The sequence below is a fragment of the Typopeltis vanoorti genome, chromosome 19 (genome assembly GCF_054136105.1).
Source record: "Typopeltis vanoorti isolate ZY-2024b chromosome 19, IOZ_Tvanoo_1.0, whole genome shotgun sequence".
Taxonomy (NCBI): Eukaryota; Metazoa; Arthropoda; class Arachnida; order Uropygi; family Thelyphonidae; genus Typopeltis; species Typopeltis vanoorti.
This window is the reverse complement of record NC_143567.1, coordinates 54,422,306-54,436,034: the sequence shown is the minus strand read 5'-3', so window position 1 is coordinate 54,436,034 and position 13,729 is coordinate 54,422,306. Positions and strand designations below refer to the sequence as shown.

The 13,729-nt window shown below is 36.1% G+C and overlaps 1 protein-coding gene across 1 annotated transcript in view; it reads left to right on the top strand.

The window, feature by feature from the left end:
• Positions 1-13,729, top strand: part of LOC150096133 (superoxide dismutase [Cu-Zn]-like) — a 53,922-nt gene that overhangs the window by 27,240 nt on the left and 12,953 nt on the right. Inside the window, exons 3-4 of the mRNA XM_090408966.1 lie at positions 3,416-3,485; positions 11,254-11,365. Coding sequence (XP_090265092.1) covers positions 3,416-3,485; positions 11,254-11,365 — 182 coding nt within the window. The remainder of the gene's footprint in view (positions 1-3,415; positions 3,486-11,253; positions 11,366-13,729) is intronic.

Below are 13,729 nucleotides of genomic sequence, written 5' to 3'. Positions count from 1 at the left end.
TTGAAGTTCAGAGGCACAATGCAAATAGTGAAAGATCACTACATAGGAACACTGGTTTCTGATAAGGTGGCACTTGCACCACTGATAAGTCCTTGATCAGACCACACATAAACTATTATGAAAATTTGTTGCCAAGTATGAACTCTAAAGAACCCAGAGACGTGACTAAGGAAATATCAGGACCCCTGTTTATTTCCTTAGCATCTTATAAACTGCAGCACTTAGCAGAGAGCAGAAAAAATATGTATTTTTAAAGTTGAAGTGATTATTACAGGATCAATATTGAAGATCATACATAATGCAGTGAGAAGACCAAGAATAAATGCCTAGAAGATCAAGGAATGAGGATTAACTTTTTGCACTCATCCATAACTGTTAAATGTGCATGAGGATTTCAGTATGTTGCAGGTTACTTGATCTTCAATGTGGCAGTGCTCACTTTTTTCAATTTCACTTCTATGGTTTTCATAAATCCTGAAGGTTGGTTCAGTCTATCAACAGAACTTGGTTCTTATGAAATTTTAAGGAAGATCTGCTACCCAAAGCAACTGTGCTTATTGATAAATTCCTTTCCTTCATTAATTGAATATTCACAATTAATTTACATTATCACTAAATGAGAATTTTTAATCACACAGAAATGCTAATTAGCTAAAATGAATAACTGTAGAAAAACTTGCAATGCAGCAGATGGTAGACAAAATAAAGCGGCATTCATTCAGAACTAGTGCTGTCAGATTTAAGTTTATTAACACCTGACCTCCATGGAATCTAGACATTGTTGCTTGATGTCACTATCACACCAGCATTCACAAAAGCCACTTAAAAATGTAAAGAATAAACTTTGCTTAGTTGATTGTAGTAATTACTTAATGGTTATGTTTTAGATTATCTTATTAGGTTATGCTGTAGCATTCATTGTTAATGGGTAAAATTTAATGTTTAAACTGACTGTATTTTAAATTTCTCAATGTTATAACATTGAGAAACCCTCTGAAACAAGTAACTTCATTTTTTTTTCCTTTGTCCTTTGCAACCAGGTGGGGGGGACAGATGTTCTGATTAAACATCTAGGACTTTGTTGTTCTGATTAAACATCTAGGACTTTGTTGTTCTGATTAAACATCTAGGACTTTGTTGTTCTGATTAAACATCTAGGACTTTGTTGTTCTGATTAAACATCTAGGACTTTGTTGTTCTGATTAAACATCTAGGACTTTGTTGTTCTGATTAAACATCTAGGACTTTGTTGTTCTGATTAAACATCTAGGACTTTGTTGTTCTGATTAAACATCTAGGACTTTGTTGTTCTGATTAAACATCTAGGACTTTGTTGTTCTGATTAAACATCTAGGACTTTGTTGTTCTGATTAAACATCTAGGACTTTGTTGTTCTGATTAAACATCTAGGACTTTGTTGTTCTGATTAAACATCTAGGACTTTGTTGTTCTGATTAAACATCTAGGACTTTGTTGTTCTGATTAAACATCTAGGACTTTGTTGTTCTGATTAAACATCTAGGACTTTGTTGTTCTGATTAAACATCTAGGACTTTGTTGTTCTGATTAAACATCTAGGACTTTGTTGTTCTGATTAAACATCTAGGACTTTGTTGTTCTGATTAAACATCTAGGACTTTGTTGTTCTGATTAAACATCTAGGACTTTGTTGTTCTGATTAAACATCTAGGACTTTGTTGTTCTGATTAAACATCTAGGACTTTGTTGTTCTGATTAAACATCTAGGACTTTGTTGTTCTGATTAAACATCTAGGACTTTGTTGTTCTGATTAAACATCTAGGACTTTGTTGTTCTGATTAAACATCTAGGACTTTGTTCTACCTTAATTCCTTCATGGTGATTATTACAACTTTCAGCATACCCTTGTACACTCCTTGTTCCCTTTGTATTACTGCATAATGAAAAGGTGGCAGTTTTGTGAAATTGTATAAATACTAAACCAAACCCAGCTTTGAAGTACTTATTCTGGAGTATTACCAATTACCCTTGCATATGAGATTTGAAACTAAAACACTGGACTTTACAAATGTTTTTAGAATTTGTAAAGTTTATATAAATTTTTAAAATTTATAGAATTTTTTATTCTTTTTCACTTAGTGCCAAAGTAAATTATACTTGTCAAAATTCTTGTTTAATGATTTACCTAAGTTTAAGCAAAGCTTCGTGAATATACTTCATAGTGAAAATGAAGTATATTCATAACTAGGCTAGTTGTGCATAGAAGTTGTTGACTTCACATTGATTGCCTCAGTATCCCATAATGCGAAATACACATATCCTTTTGGATATTATGCATTATTGCAAAGGTCACTAGCCAGACTGGTTTCAATCTTTGAGGTCTCATCAGTGGAAGCCAGACCCAGAAAGATAATTTGGTGCATAACATACACATCCAAAAGCAAATGTGCTTTGCATTATGGGAGCTAATTCACAGGAAGTAAACAGATCTGTAGATTAAATTAAATTAGACAAGCTGTAGGCCTTTGTTCACTGGCAGGCTTTGTCTGCTGCTAAGCTGAGTTGAGGCCTGGCCTGACAGCAGACATTGCAGGGATGAGGATCGGCAGTATTTTAGGTAGAGAAGTCTTAAGAGTTACTGAGCTATGAATGACCAGTTTGGGTCACTTACGAGTTTTTGGAGGATCAATACTGTCGAGAAGGTGTAGCATCGAGGCAGCCTACCTTACGGTGCAGCTTAAGGGTGCTCGTTCAGCCATATTGCGGTAGGTGCCGGCACCATGCTAACAATTGCTGTTAGCATAGCAAGTGCGGAAAGAAGTTTTTACAAGCTCAAACGGATTAAAAATCATTTGCCAACAGCAATGACTCAAGAAAGATTGGTTGGTCTAGCAACTATATCGATAGAGGCAGACATAGCTTATAATTTAAATTTAGAAGAGTTTATAAATGCTCTTCTAAATTTAAATTATCCCCATAGAGCAAGCATTTAATTAATATTATGTAATCGTTTTGCATTAATGTTTCTCTTATAATAATAAAAACAAAATGGCAATTGGATATTTTCTTATTTTGTCTTAATCCATCAGGGGTGATATTTAATTGTTTGCCCCGGGGCATAATCTAATCTGGCAACAGCCCTGCTGAGGATATTGAGCAGACAGACTCGAAAGTCTACTGGTCTAGGTAGTGATCCTTTCCATAATTCATAGCAATATACATTTGAAGTGTTGTGTATCATGGGATACTAAGGCAATTGATGCAAAGTCAACAGTTTATATATACAAGTAGCCCAGTCATGTTCTGGATAGAGTATTAAATTCTATTAGCTAGTTTCATTCTTAGTTGAAAGGTTTTTTGTCAGTGCATAACTAAATTCATGACATGAACAAGTTTTTTTTATTAATATCCTTTTCAATTCTTTTTGCCTTATAGGTTGCACTAGTATGGGAGGTCACTACAATCCATCAGGAGTAGATCATGGGGCACCATCTGACAAAATCAGGTAACTAATTATATAGGGTGACCTATAAGTCATGAAGGGGGTATAAAATAAATAGTATTTCATAACTAATAAAAAAAAAGTTTAAACCCCTTGTGACTTATAGACCACCCCAAAAAAGAGGAAAAGCATTAATTTAATCTTTTTCATTTTGCTGAATAAATATTTGAGCAACATTTGCAAAGCATATATTTTCATGTCTACTGCTTCCCAAAGGCAGTATTAAGATTGCAGTAGGACCCAAAGAAATTGCTTCCCACTTAAGAATTTGGGTATATTAATCATATTTTTGAACAAAATGATTCTAACAACGCTGGATTGAATATTAAACTTAGGAATCCTCTTGGTAATCCTCACGAATATCAGTTTGACTCAATAGCATTAGCTTTAAAAGCAGTGATAAAACATTTGCAATGATTAAGACATTGCATCTACATATAGCAGTTAAAAAAAAAAAAAAATGACAGAACATATGCACCCTGCAGTTGGGAAAATCTGCATTTGATTTTCATTCTAAAAATTGTGTTTTTTATGTAAGTCATCTTTGTTTACATTTGAAAATAAGTATGGGATGATAGTAATCCTGTCTACAATCTGAAAGAAAGCATTTGGAGTTGATCAAGATTTTTTTTTTTTATAATGGTGAACCACCAGTTAAACCATCCCAGTATATTCCATTGTGTGATATATCCATACCACATATTCAAACCAAAAGCCTTCCACATGCAAAAGATTTAGTTCACTCTGTCAGCATGTTAGCCAAGTGGTTAGCATATCTGATCTCCAAGCTGCAGGTATGAATCCTGCTGTTGGTATGGATGTTTCTCTTTAGGTGAGAGATAGAGATGAATATCACCTTGTGTTAAACTATTTCCCTTCTTATTGGAGGCCTGAAGTGGCTTGAAACAGTTCCATATTTTGGCCTATACAGCAGGGTTTCTGGACTATGTTAAAAAAAAAAAAAAAAAAAAACCTTAGTATGTACTATAGGTTTAGTCTTTTGTGGATGGGAATGGTATAAAAAACATGAATCCCACTCACTGTAAACCTGCTGTCCATTAGCATCATAAGTAGGATAAGTATTTATTTAGATAATCTAAATTCTGTTTAGCCACCAAGGTTGATATTGAATGATTAAACACCAATCTACACTGTTTGTAATAAACTCTAACATATATTTAATTTCACATAATTCCATGTACTGTATTTTGTTATTCATTCTCTCATTGTGAGAGGTCTGCATTTGACAAGTTTATCATACCATGCCTTACTATCAACTCTTCTTGCAGTGTCTTAGACTATGCTTGACTTCTATTCTTCTATAGGAACTGTCTCCATTGTCTACTTGTTAAATGGCTCTCAAACAACTTAAATGTCTTACCACTTCTGCTTGCAAAACTGGATTACATGCTCTTGGTCTATTTATATAACCAACAGTTCAGTCCTGATTATCTTTTTTGGTGACCAGATCTAATCACTGATTAGGCCACGTCTAATTACAGTGATTTATACAATGGACCCAATACCCTTCTATCTCTGCTAGCAACAATGTTTTGGATTTTTAATCTTTATAGTATGCACCCTAAGCATTGGTATGTATCCACCAATCTTAAACATCCATTTACTCTGCTGCTTCCTTCAATAGTATATGTAACTTTCCACCTGTAATTTCAAATTTGAAACCTTATACTTAATATTAAATTTTATCCCCATTCAACTACCCACCTTCCAGGTAAATACCTATTGGTGAGAGTGATCATAAGGTCTTGACCTAGGAGGTGGCAAAAGGTGTGGAATTTTAGATTAAGACGGTATATGTGGAATTACCATGCTGGCAAGTATGACAAGCTTGGGAGATTACTTGGATCAGTGCCATGGCATGTACAACTGCAAGGGCTGGACGTCGATAGAGCATGGGAAGTGGTCAAGGAGCATTTACAGGAGGTTATGGCTGATTGCATACCTAGGGTCCGAATAGTAAAACAAGTAGAGGTTAAATGGATGAATAACGCCATTAAGCTTGAGCTGCAAAAAAAAGAAACAACTGTGGAGGGAATTTAAAGACCTTCAGGCACACGAACAGTATAAAGTGCAGGCCAGAAAGGTAACAAGTGTGGTAAAAAAAAAAAAAAAAAAAAAAGCAAAAGCAGATTATGAAAGGAAACTAGTTTTGCAAGCAAAAGAGAATCCCAAACAGTTCTTTCAATATGCTGCAAGCAAGAAAAAAACTGTACACGGCAAAATGATTTTAAGGAATGACGATGGTAAGGAGGTCACTGAATCAGTCGATATAGTGGAGTTACTGAGCGCGCACTTTGCAAAAGCATATCATCCAGGTGGTGACATTGAAAAAATGAAGGAACCATTAGTTTATACGGGAATAGTGATGAATGAAGTGGAGGTGACTAGTCTATTACAGAACCTTAATGTGAACACATCTGTGGGATTGGATGGTATACAGGCACGGGTCTTGCGTGAAGTGGCTAAAGAATTATCAGTGCCCTTGACCGTGTTGTTTAATCTGAGTCTTAGATCTGGCTTAGTCCCAAAGGTGTGGAAAGAGGGGAAAATAGTTTCACTGCATAAAGGAGGATCCAAGACTACGGTTGCAAATTACCGGCCGATCAGCATATCAGGAGTCGTTGTGAAGGTCTTGGAGAAAGTAGTCAAGTGAAAAATACAGGAATGGATTGATCAAAATGAGATACTGTACAGGGGACAGCATGGCTTTGTGAAGGGTAGATCGTTTCAGTAACTTGCTCAAGTTTTATAACAAGGTGACGGCTGAACTGGATAAGGGAAATGGGTTTACAGTGATACTGCTGGACCTGGCAAAGGCGTTTGACAGGATACCACATAGAATACTAATCCGTAAACTACAACATATGGGAATGGATATAGGGTTGGTGAGATGGGTAGGTGGTTGGTTGATGGAGAGATATCAAAGAGTAGTTTATTCAGGAGTAGAGTCCAAAAGATGGCCTGTGACTAGTGGTGTGTTGCAGGGTTCTGTTCTTGGACCACTGCTGTTTAATCTGTTCATTAACGATATAGGGAAGGATCTAAATGGAACAATTCATTTGTTTGCTGATGATGCAAAGTTGGGTAGGGCAATAGTGAATGCAGAAGATGTCTAAGTCTTGTAGGATGACTTAGACAGATTGGAGTTCTGGGCTAAGGAGAATGGATGTAAATTTAATGTGACAAAATGTAAGGTTATGCATTTTGGGGTGAAAAGATTAGCAGCAGTATACCACATCGGTGGAACTGTACTCCAAGAGATTGAGGCCAGGGACTTGGGAGTGTTGGTGGGTAGGGAGATGAAGTTTAGGGGGCACATAGCAAAAGTAGCTAAATCAGCTCATCAACTTACTTGGTTGTTGAAAAATACCTTGACAAGCAAGTTATTGTACCTCTGTACCGAGCCTTGATAAGACCTCATCTCGACTACTGTGCCCAGATTTGGTCACCTCAGTTCCTTCTTGATGGGGAGGAGGTGGAGAGGATCCAGAGGAGAGTGACTAAGATGATAACAGGTCTATGGAATGAACCATATGAGAACATGTTGAAGATTTGTAGGTTGCAGAAACTAGTTGATAGGTGGAGGAGGGGAGATATGATTGAGACATTCAAATTGCTAAAGGGATTCTATAGGATTAATTCAGAGGATATTTTTGAGATCAGGACTGGTGGTGAGAGAACTAGGGGACACCTATGGAAGCTGGGCAAGAGTGTGGTTAGTAGGGGTGTTAGAGCTTGGTTCTTTACTTTTAGAGTGGTAAATGAGTGGAATTAGCTGCCAGAGTCTGTTGTGGGTGCTATGACAGTGAAGAGTTCAAGGCAAGGTATGATAGATACTGTGAGAATGTAATTGCATAGTTGTGTGGACATGTTTAGGGCCTCCCTCGATGAGTCTAAGGACTCCTGGAGTCGCCCAAAATAATAATACCAAAGAGTTGCAACATTGGCACTGTTACTAAATCCTTCCCAGTCTTACATCAGACAATTGACTATCTCTTTACAATCTGACACAAATGGGACTGTAAGGGTCCCATTACTGGTTCTCCGAACTCCATTTGTAATCTTCCTTTTCCCAAATCACCTTTTCTCCCCCAAATGCAGTTCTTTATCGAACAGCCAATTTAGTCTGCTAACCTTATGTCTAAATCCATATGTTGCAACTTCAATATGAGCTTTCATATAGCACTCTATCAAATGTTCCTGCATAGTTCCAAAACATTTTTTTTTTTTTTTTTTGCAACTCCCCAACCATGGGTGTTAACCTCTGGTACATTAGTACCAGTACCGTGGATGGCTTAAAGGTCTAGATAATTCTAAAACCCTGCTTTAAAGGATTAAACACTGAGCTTTCTCAAGCTGCTTGAAAAACAGTTATTTGGTAGGTTTACATTAGGTGTTGAAATTCATCTTCCATCAAATAATTCACAGAATATCCAATCCATGCCTATAACCCACAGCTTCTTGATTGGCTAAATATGCCTTTCATCATCCAAAAGTGTTGGATTACTGAAACAAGAGTAACCATTAATTTCATGCAAACTTTCATAATTAATGCTGTCTAATTCTGTGTACAAATTTCTCCCAAATCTTAACCACAAATTCCAACTGGTCTATAGTAGATTGCATTAGGCATAATTATATTCTACCTTATAGCTGCAAGAGTTTCTGGACTATGACTAAAAAACCAGGTCAGTATCATCTTAGCATCTTCTCTATTGAAAGTTTGTCTCACTGCATAATATACTTACAATACTAAGTACATCTTTATTTTCAATCCTATCAGGAAGAAAATCAGATTGAGCAGAATAACATACTCTAAGTGACTATCAAATTGGCTGTTATTTTTGCATTGGTCACCTGACCAGCTACTCCATCTAACAAGAATATATGTGCATAATCATTTATCCTCTCACTGACTATAACAAACTCCATGGATCTTAATGTTAGTCTTCTCAAATCCTATACTAGCCACTTTCCAGTTTGAGCTTTATATTACTCATACAACTGGTTTCCACCTCTCTATACCTTTTTTCCCATAATCACTTTCATATGTGGTTCCCATTTTTGTCATTCATTTTACTCTATAGCTGTTTCTTGCTTGATGTATACATTTCATCATTGCTAGGAAAATTAACTTCCTTTTGATCTGAAGCACTTGCTTTGAGTTCTTCCATCCATAGCACTTCTTCTAGCTGGTTTCATTCTGTCACCTACCTTACTTACACATTCCTTTATTATTGCAACTTCCATATGATTACCACAATTTGAGACATCACCAACTCAGTGAGAATTTATCTTGGTTGTATGCTACCATACTTAAATGATTCCATAATGTTATGCATCTTTTAAATCTACAAAACAAGTAATTTTTGTATTTTTATATTATTTAAAGTAAAAAATCAGATCCTGATAACCTCTATTATATAGGCATCTCCATGCAGTCACTTATTGTTGAAGGCCTTTGAGACAGCATCACATTCTGTCTCAAGTAATCCTTTAGAAGCTGTGTCAATTCCATTTCCTTCTTTCTCTGTGACTGACTGTTTTCCTTCCAATTTGTTTCTGTAGTTGTAGTGTCCCCATAATACTCACCTAGCATTCATTATGCATAATTTGCTTATGTATGCCATTCACATTCTCTCTTGTACCTCCTGATCTTAGCAGCAACCAACTATTTCATCTTGTTGGCCTCATACCAGGTAGCCTAAAGTGCACCATATCCTACTGCTGAACCTCTTTTTTGACTTCAGTTTTATTAGTAGAACCAATTCTCTATCTCTGTCCTGAAATTTTAGAACCACCTAAAGAGCTACATTCAGCATCATTTGATTTATTCTCCCACTTAGTTGCAGAAGAATACTCTTCTGCCCCCCTCTTATAAATTAGTTTCCCTGACTCTGCACTTCCAACCTTCATTAAAAATTTTTCAGCTTTATAAGTACTTGCATCCATCAAATCCACATCACTCCTTCTGGACGAACTATGTTTTGACTCATTTTTGGTTTACATTTACCAAAGTACATATGATTTTGTTTATCAACTTTTATGTATATCTGGGCTTGTGTTTCTCTGTATTCTGTGAGGATACCTGTTAATTTACTTGCTAGAAACTTTCAGCATTTCTTTTTAGATTACCCTTCTTAACTGAGGATTTTTTAATCCTTGCAAGCAGTTCACTTTCTTTTCTGGCTAAATGTCTTTTCTCATTTGATCAATTTCCCCCTCTCCCATATTTTGCTACTGTATCTTCAAGGTTTGTTTATGAATCACTTTCTGCCAGTTGATAGTTGACCTGAAATAGCTGCTAGACTTTATTTTTAGAACTTGTACATATTTCTTTTCAGAAATTTTTTTTATCCTGCTCAAAACTAAATGGCAGTTGTATTCTTCAAATCCCCATTATACTCTGGTATCTCAAATCAGCATGAAAATATCTCTAAGTTGATAGCCATAACTTAGTTATGGCTATCAACAACAGCATTCAAAAAGATTCATTTCCTATTTTCTCTGCATGAGATCTTATGCACAATTTTTATATTAGAACTGTGTGCATATGCAATTGTAAACTACTGCTTTAAGTGGTTTGGAGAATGAAAATAAAAAAATAGTGAATTTAGAAAAAATTTCAATGTATGAAATCAGAATTGAAAGGAAACATACCTAAAGGAAGATTACAGAATAGATGGAGATCAGGTAAGAGATCTAGGGAATACTTGCTGGAACTCAGTTCATGAACAGAAAGAACTGTCAGAATACTGTTCCTTCCCAGCCTGACTATTCCTGTTGGAGCAGTTCTTGATAATGCACATGCTATAGCAATGTCTTGAACAGAAATTTAGATATTTTCAATTATGGACAATTAACATTTGCTTTTCTCCAAATTATCCTAAAACATCTTTGTCTAGTGTTCATTTTATGATCTATTTAGATCTGTAACAAGTTTTTAGAATTTTCTATAGGACTAAATGAAAATTTTAAAATTTTCATGGTCACTTTACTTGAAACGGTCTGCCATTGAAGTTTATCTTGATGTTATTGAATCCTAAACTGTCCGTTGATATTGTTTTAATTACTTTGTATTTCTTACATACCAATTGTTGACGTAGCATGTCACTGCTGCATACTTATAGGGACCATAGAAATGGTTTGTAGCAGATAGTTTTGCTATAATGAATATCAATAAATGATATTCAACATAGCAAACTCATGCACTGAGTTTGCTATAGCAGGCTGTTATAGTGAGTATTCTTTTCTATCGATACTTCTCATTTGGTGCATTCTAAGTAGTTCACTTTCACTGTTCTCCTGACAAAGAGCAGCATGGGCAGTGTATTTGATATAATATCTGTGGTTTAAGCCATTACATGCTGGCGATTAATTGGCTAAATCCTAGCCAGTTAATTGCCAGCCCATTGTTTAGTACCCACAATGATATCTAAATGGATTGTTCACAATTCATTTTTTCATGGTACATAGAAATGTCACAATCAATTCTTAGCATTTCTCACCATCCATGTTGAGGTGTTCTCTAGGTTTCAGAGATTAGCATCTCTTACCTCTTAAGTGTTCCCACTGCTACAACCTGAAATACTAAATTTGCTTTCCATGTCTTGTTTCAACCTATGGGGAAAAAACCATGATTTTCCTTTCTGTGTAAAATATAACTTCTTTTTAAGACTCATTTATGATATTCATAGGAATGCTTTAGAATAACTTAATTATTTGAAATTTTAATAATTGTTTTCATTAGACATGTTGGTGATCTTGGAAATATTGAAGCATCTCCATCTGGTGTTGCTATTGTGGACATAACTGACAGTATTATTTCAATGTATAAAAATCTTCCTGGAAGAGGAATAGTGGTAAGTTCATATTGCTCTTCAAGTTAATGAGTTAAGAATAAGATGTTAAATGTTCTGTACAATCTTGTAGTAATGCATTATCAGTGGGTCTTAACCTTTTTAGTGATCAGCACCCCCTTGAGTCTAAAAATAAGTTCTTGCACCCTCCTTTAAAAATTTGTTTTAATTTCTTTATTTAAGAAATTAAATCTATTGCAAGATAAACACATACATATAAAACAATCTCAACTTTTAATGGCTATGTTGTTGTTTATTCATAATAATACTTCTGAAGTGAGGCTCCTTTTTTGAAAGAGCCATGCATAAGTTGTCACTTGCATTTTAACCCCTTAACGTACCAATTAAAAATCGGAAAACTGTCGTTTGTCTGCCAATTTTTTGAGCGAGGGGATTTGCTGGATCAAATTCATAGTTATTTGAAAAATGATGAATTTTTGCAAATGCAAATGAAATAGCTGATACACACACCGTTGGCAACTTTTCTCAGCTGAAAGGAAATCGGCACAAGATTGTCTAGCGTTTATATTCGGTTGTATTTATATGTGAAACCAAAATTCGCATATAAATTCGCAATAAACAAAAGACATGTCACAGACTTCTTTGTATGTTAAGGGATTAAGAGATTTCTGGCTTTTGTTTTTATGTGCAAAAGTGATGACAATCCCATTTCACATAGGTAGGTGGTGGCAAATGGTAAAAGTGTCTGCAGTGCTCTTTTGCCAGCTGTGGATAAGGTTTTACTGTGTACACCAGAATTGTTCCAAGTCCAGTTTTTCAAATCCCATTTGAATACTTGCATTGGCTCGTTTTTCAATAGGATCATATTTTATTAAATAGCTGTCCATCGAATCTGGGTCAAAATTTAGAAACTTCTCTCACACCCCTGGAAATGCTTTCTTGTACCCCCCGGGGGTGTACCACACCCCAGGTTAAGAACCACTGCATTATAGTTTCTTAAGGATCTAGTTAGCATGAAAAAACTGCCAAATCTGATATTCTGTGTCAGCTTTTCTGTAAAAGCTTCCAACATAATATACTGTTTCGAACTAATGCCATAATAACTTTCAGCAAGTTTTTAACCAGAGCATGAGTGAAACTTCAAAATTAATATACACTTCCTTTTATGGAAGTAAAGGGAAATTTTGAAATTACATTAGTATATAATATTTGAAAACAGACAACTGCATCAATTTCCTTGGGTGGTTAGTGTCTGCGCTTCAGTTAACAAGCTGTGGGTTTGATCCCACTGTGGCAATGAGTTTTATTTGTTTGCGATTGTCTATAGGTCAGTGAATAAGCATAATGATCACCTAGGTGGTGGCTAGCCATGTGAAGACTTCCGTGAGGAAAGAACATATGGGGGTAGTTGCATAAGTTTCCAGCCTGGCTAACTTTTAGAGATGATCAGAAAACTCGCTTTTCAACATAATCTTCCTTTTACTTCAACACACTTTTCACATCTTTGAATTAACATATCCATGTCCTACAAAAAGTAATTGGTACTTGTCTGCAAAATTGCCTAAAACTGCATCTTTCATCTCATTGTCATCTGCAAATTTTCTTCCATGAAGGCTTTCAGTTTTGAGAAGTGCTAGGTCTGGGCTGTAGGGTGGGTGTGCAATTTCTTGGAATCCAATCCTTCACTGCAGCCTTTGCAACAATAGCCATATGGACTGGAACATTGTTGTGAAGCAGGTGAACATAATGAATTGGCATTCCTTGTCACTACTTCTCCTTTATGGCATCATGCAGTTTGTGCAGAAGCAAAGCATTCACACTGGTATTATTATTATTATTCAGGCCTCTGTGGAGTCAAAAGACTCGTCGTGGGAGGTCCTTCCTAAGAACAGTCTGTCAATACTCATTGAGGGGAGGTCCCCCCCTAAGAAACAGTCTATCATACCACTCCTTAAACTCATTGACCGTTCTCGCACTCACCACTCCATCAGGCAATGCATTCCACGGCTCAACCACTCCTCACCCACTTGCTCAGTTTCCTTTCGCAACTTCCAGGGATGGCCTGTTGTCATCACTCCTTCCTGCTGTTCAACCAAGCAAAAGAACTCCCCAATGTCAACCCTGTAACCACCTGTCAACAGTGTGAAAGTCTCAATCATATCACCTCTCCTTCTATCCACCAAACTCTGCAGTCCACATTCCCTCAGCCGATCCTCATAACTATCCTTGTACAATCCTGAAACCATCCGTCTTTGTATCCTTTCCACAGTTAATTTATCCCCTTCAAATCCTGGGGACCAAATCTGAGAACAATAGTCCAAGTGTGGTCTGATCAGAGGACTTATACAACGGAATGATAACCCTCTTATCTCTGCAGGTCAGTCCTTCTCATAATTGCAGCAATCC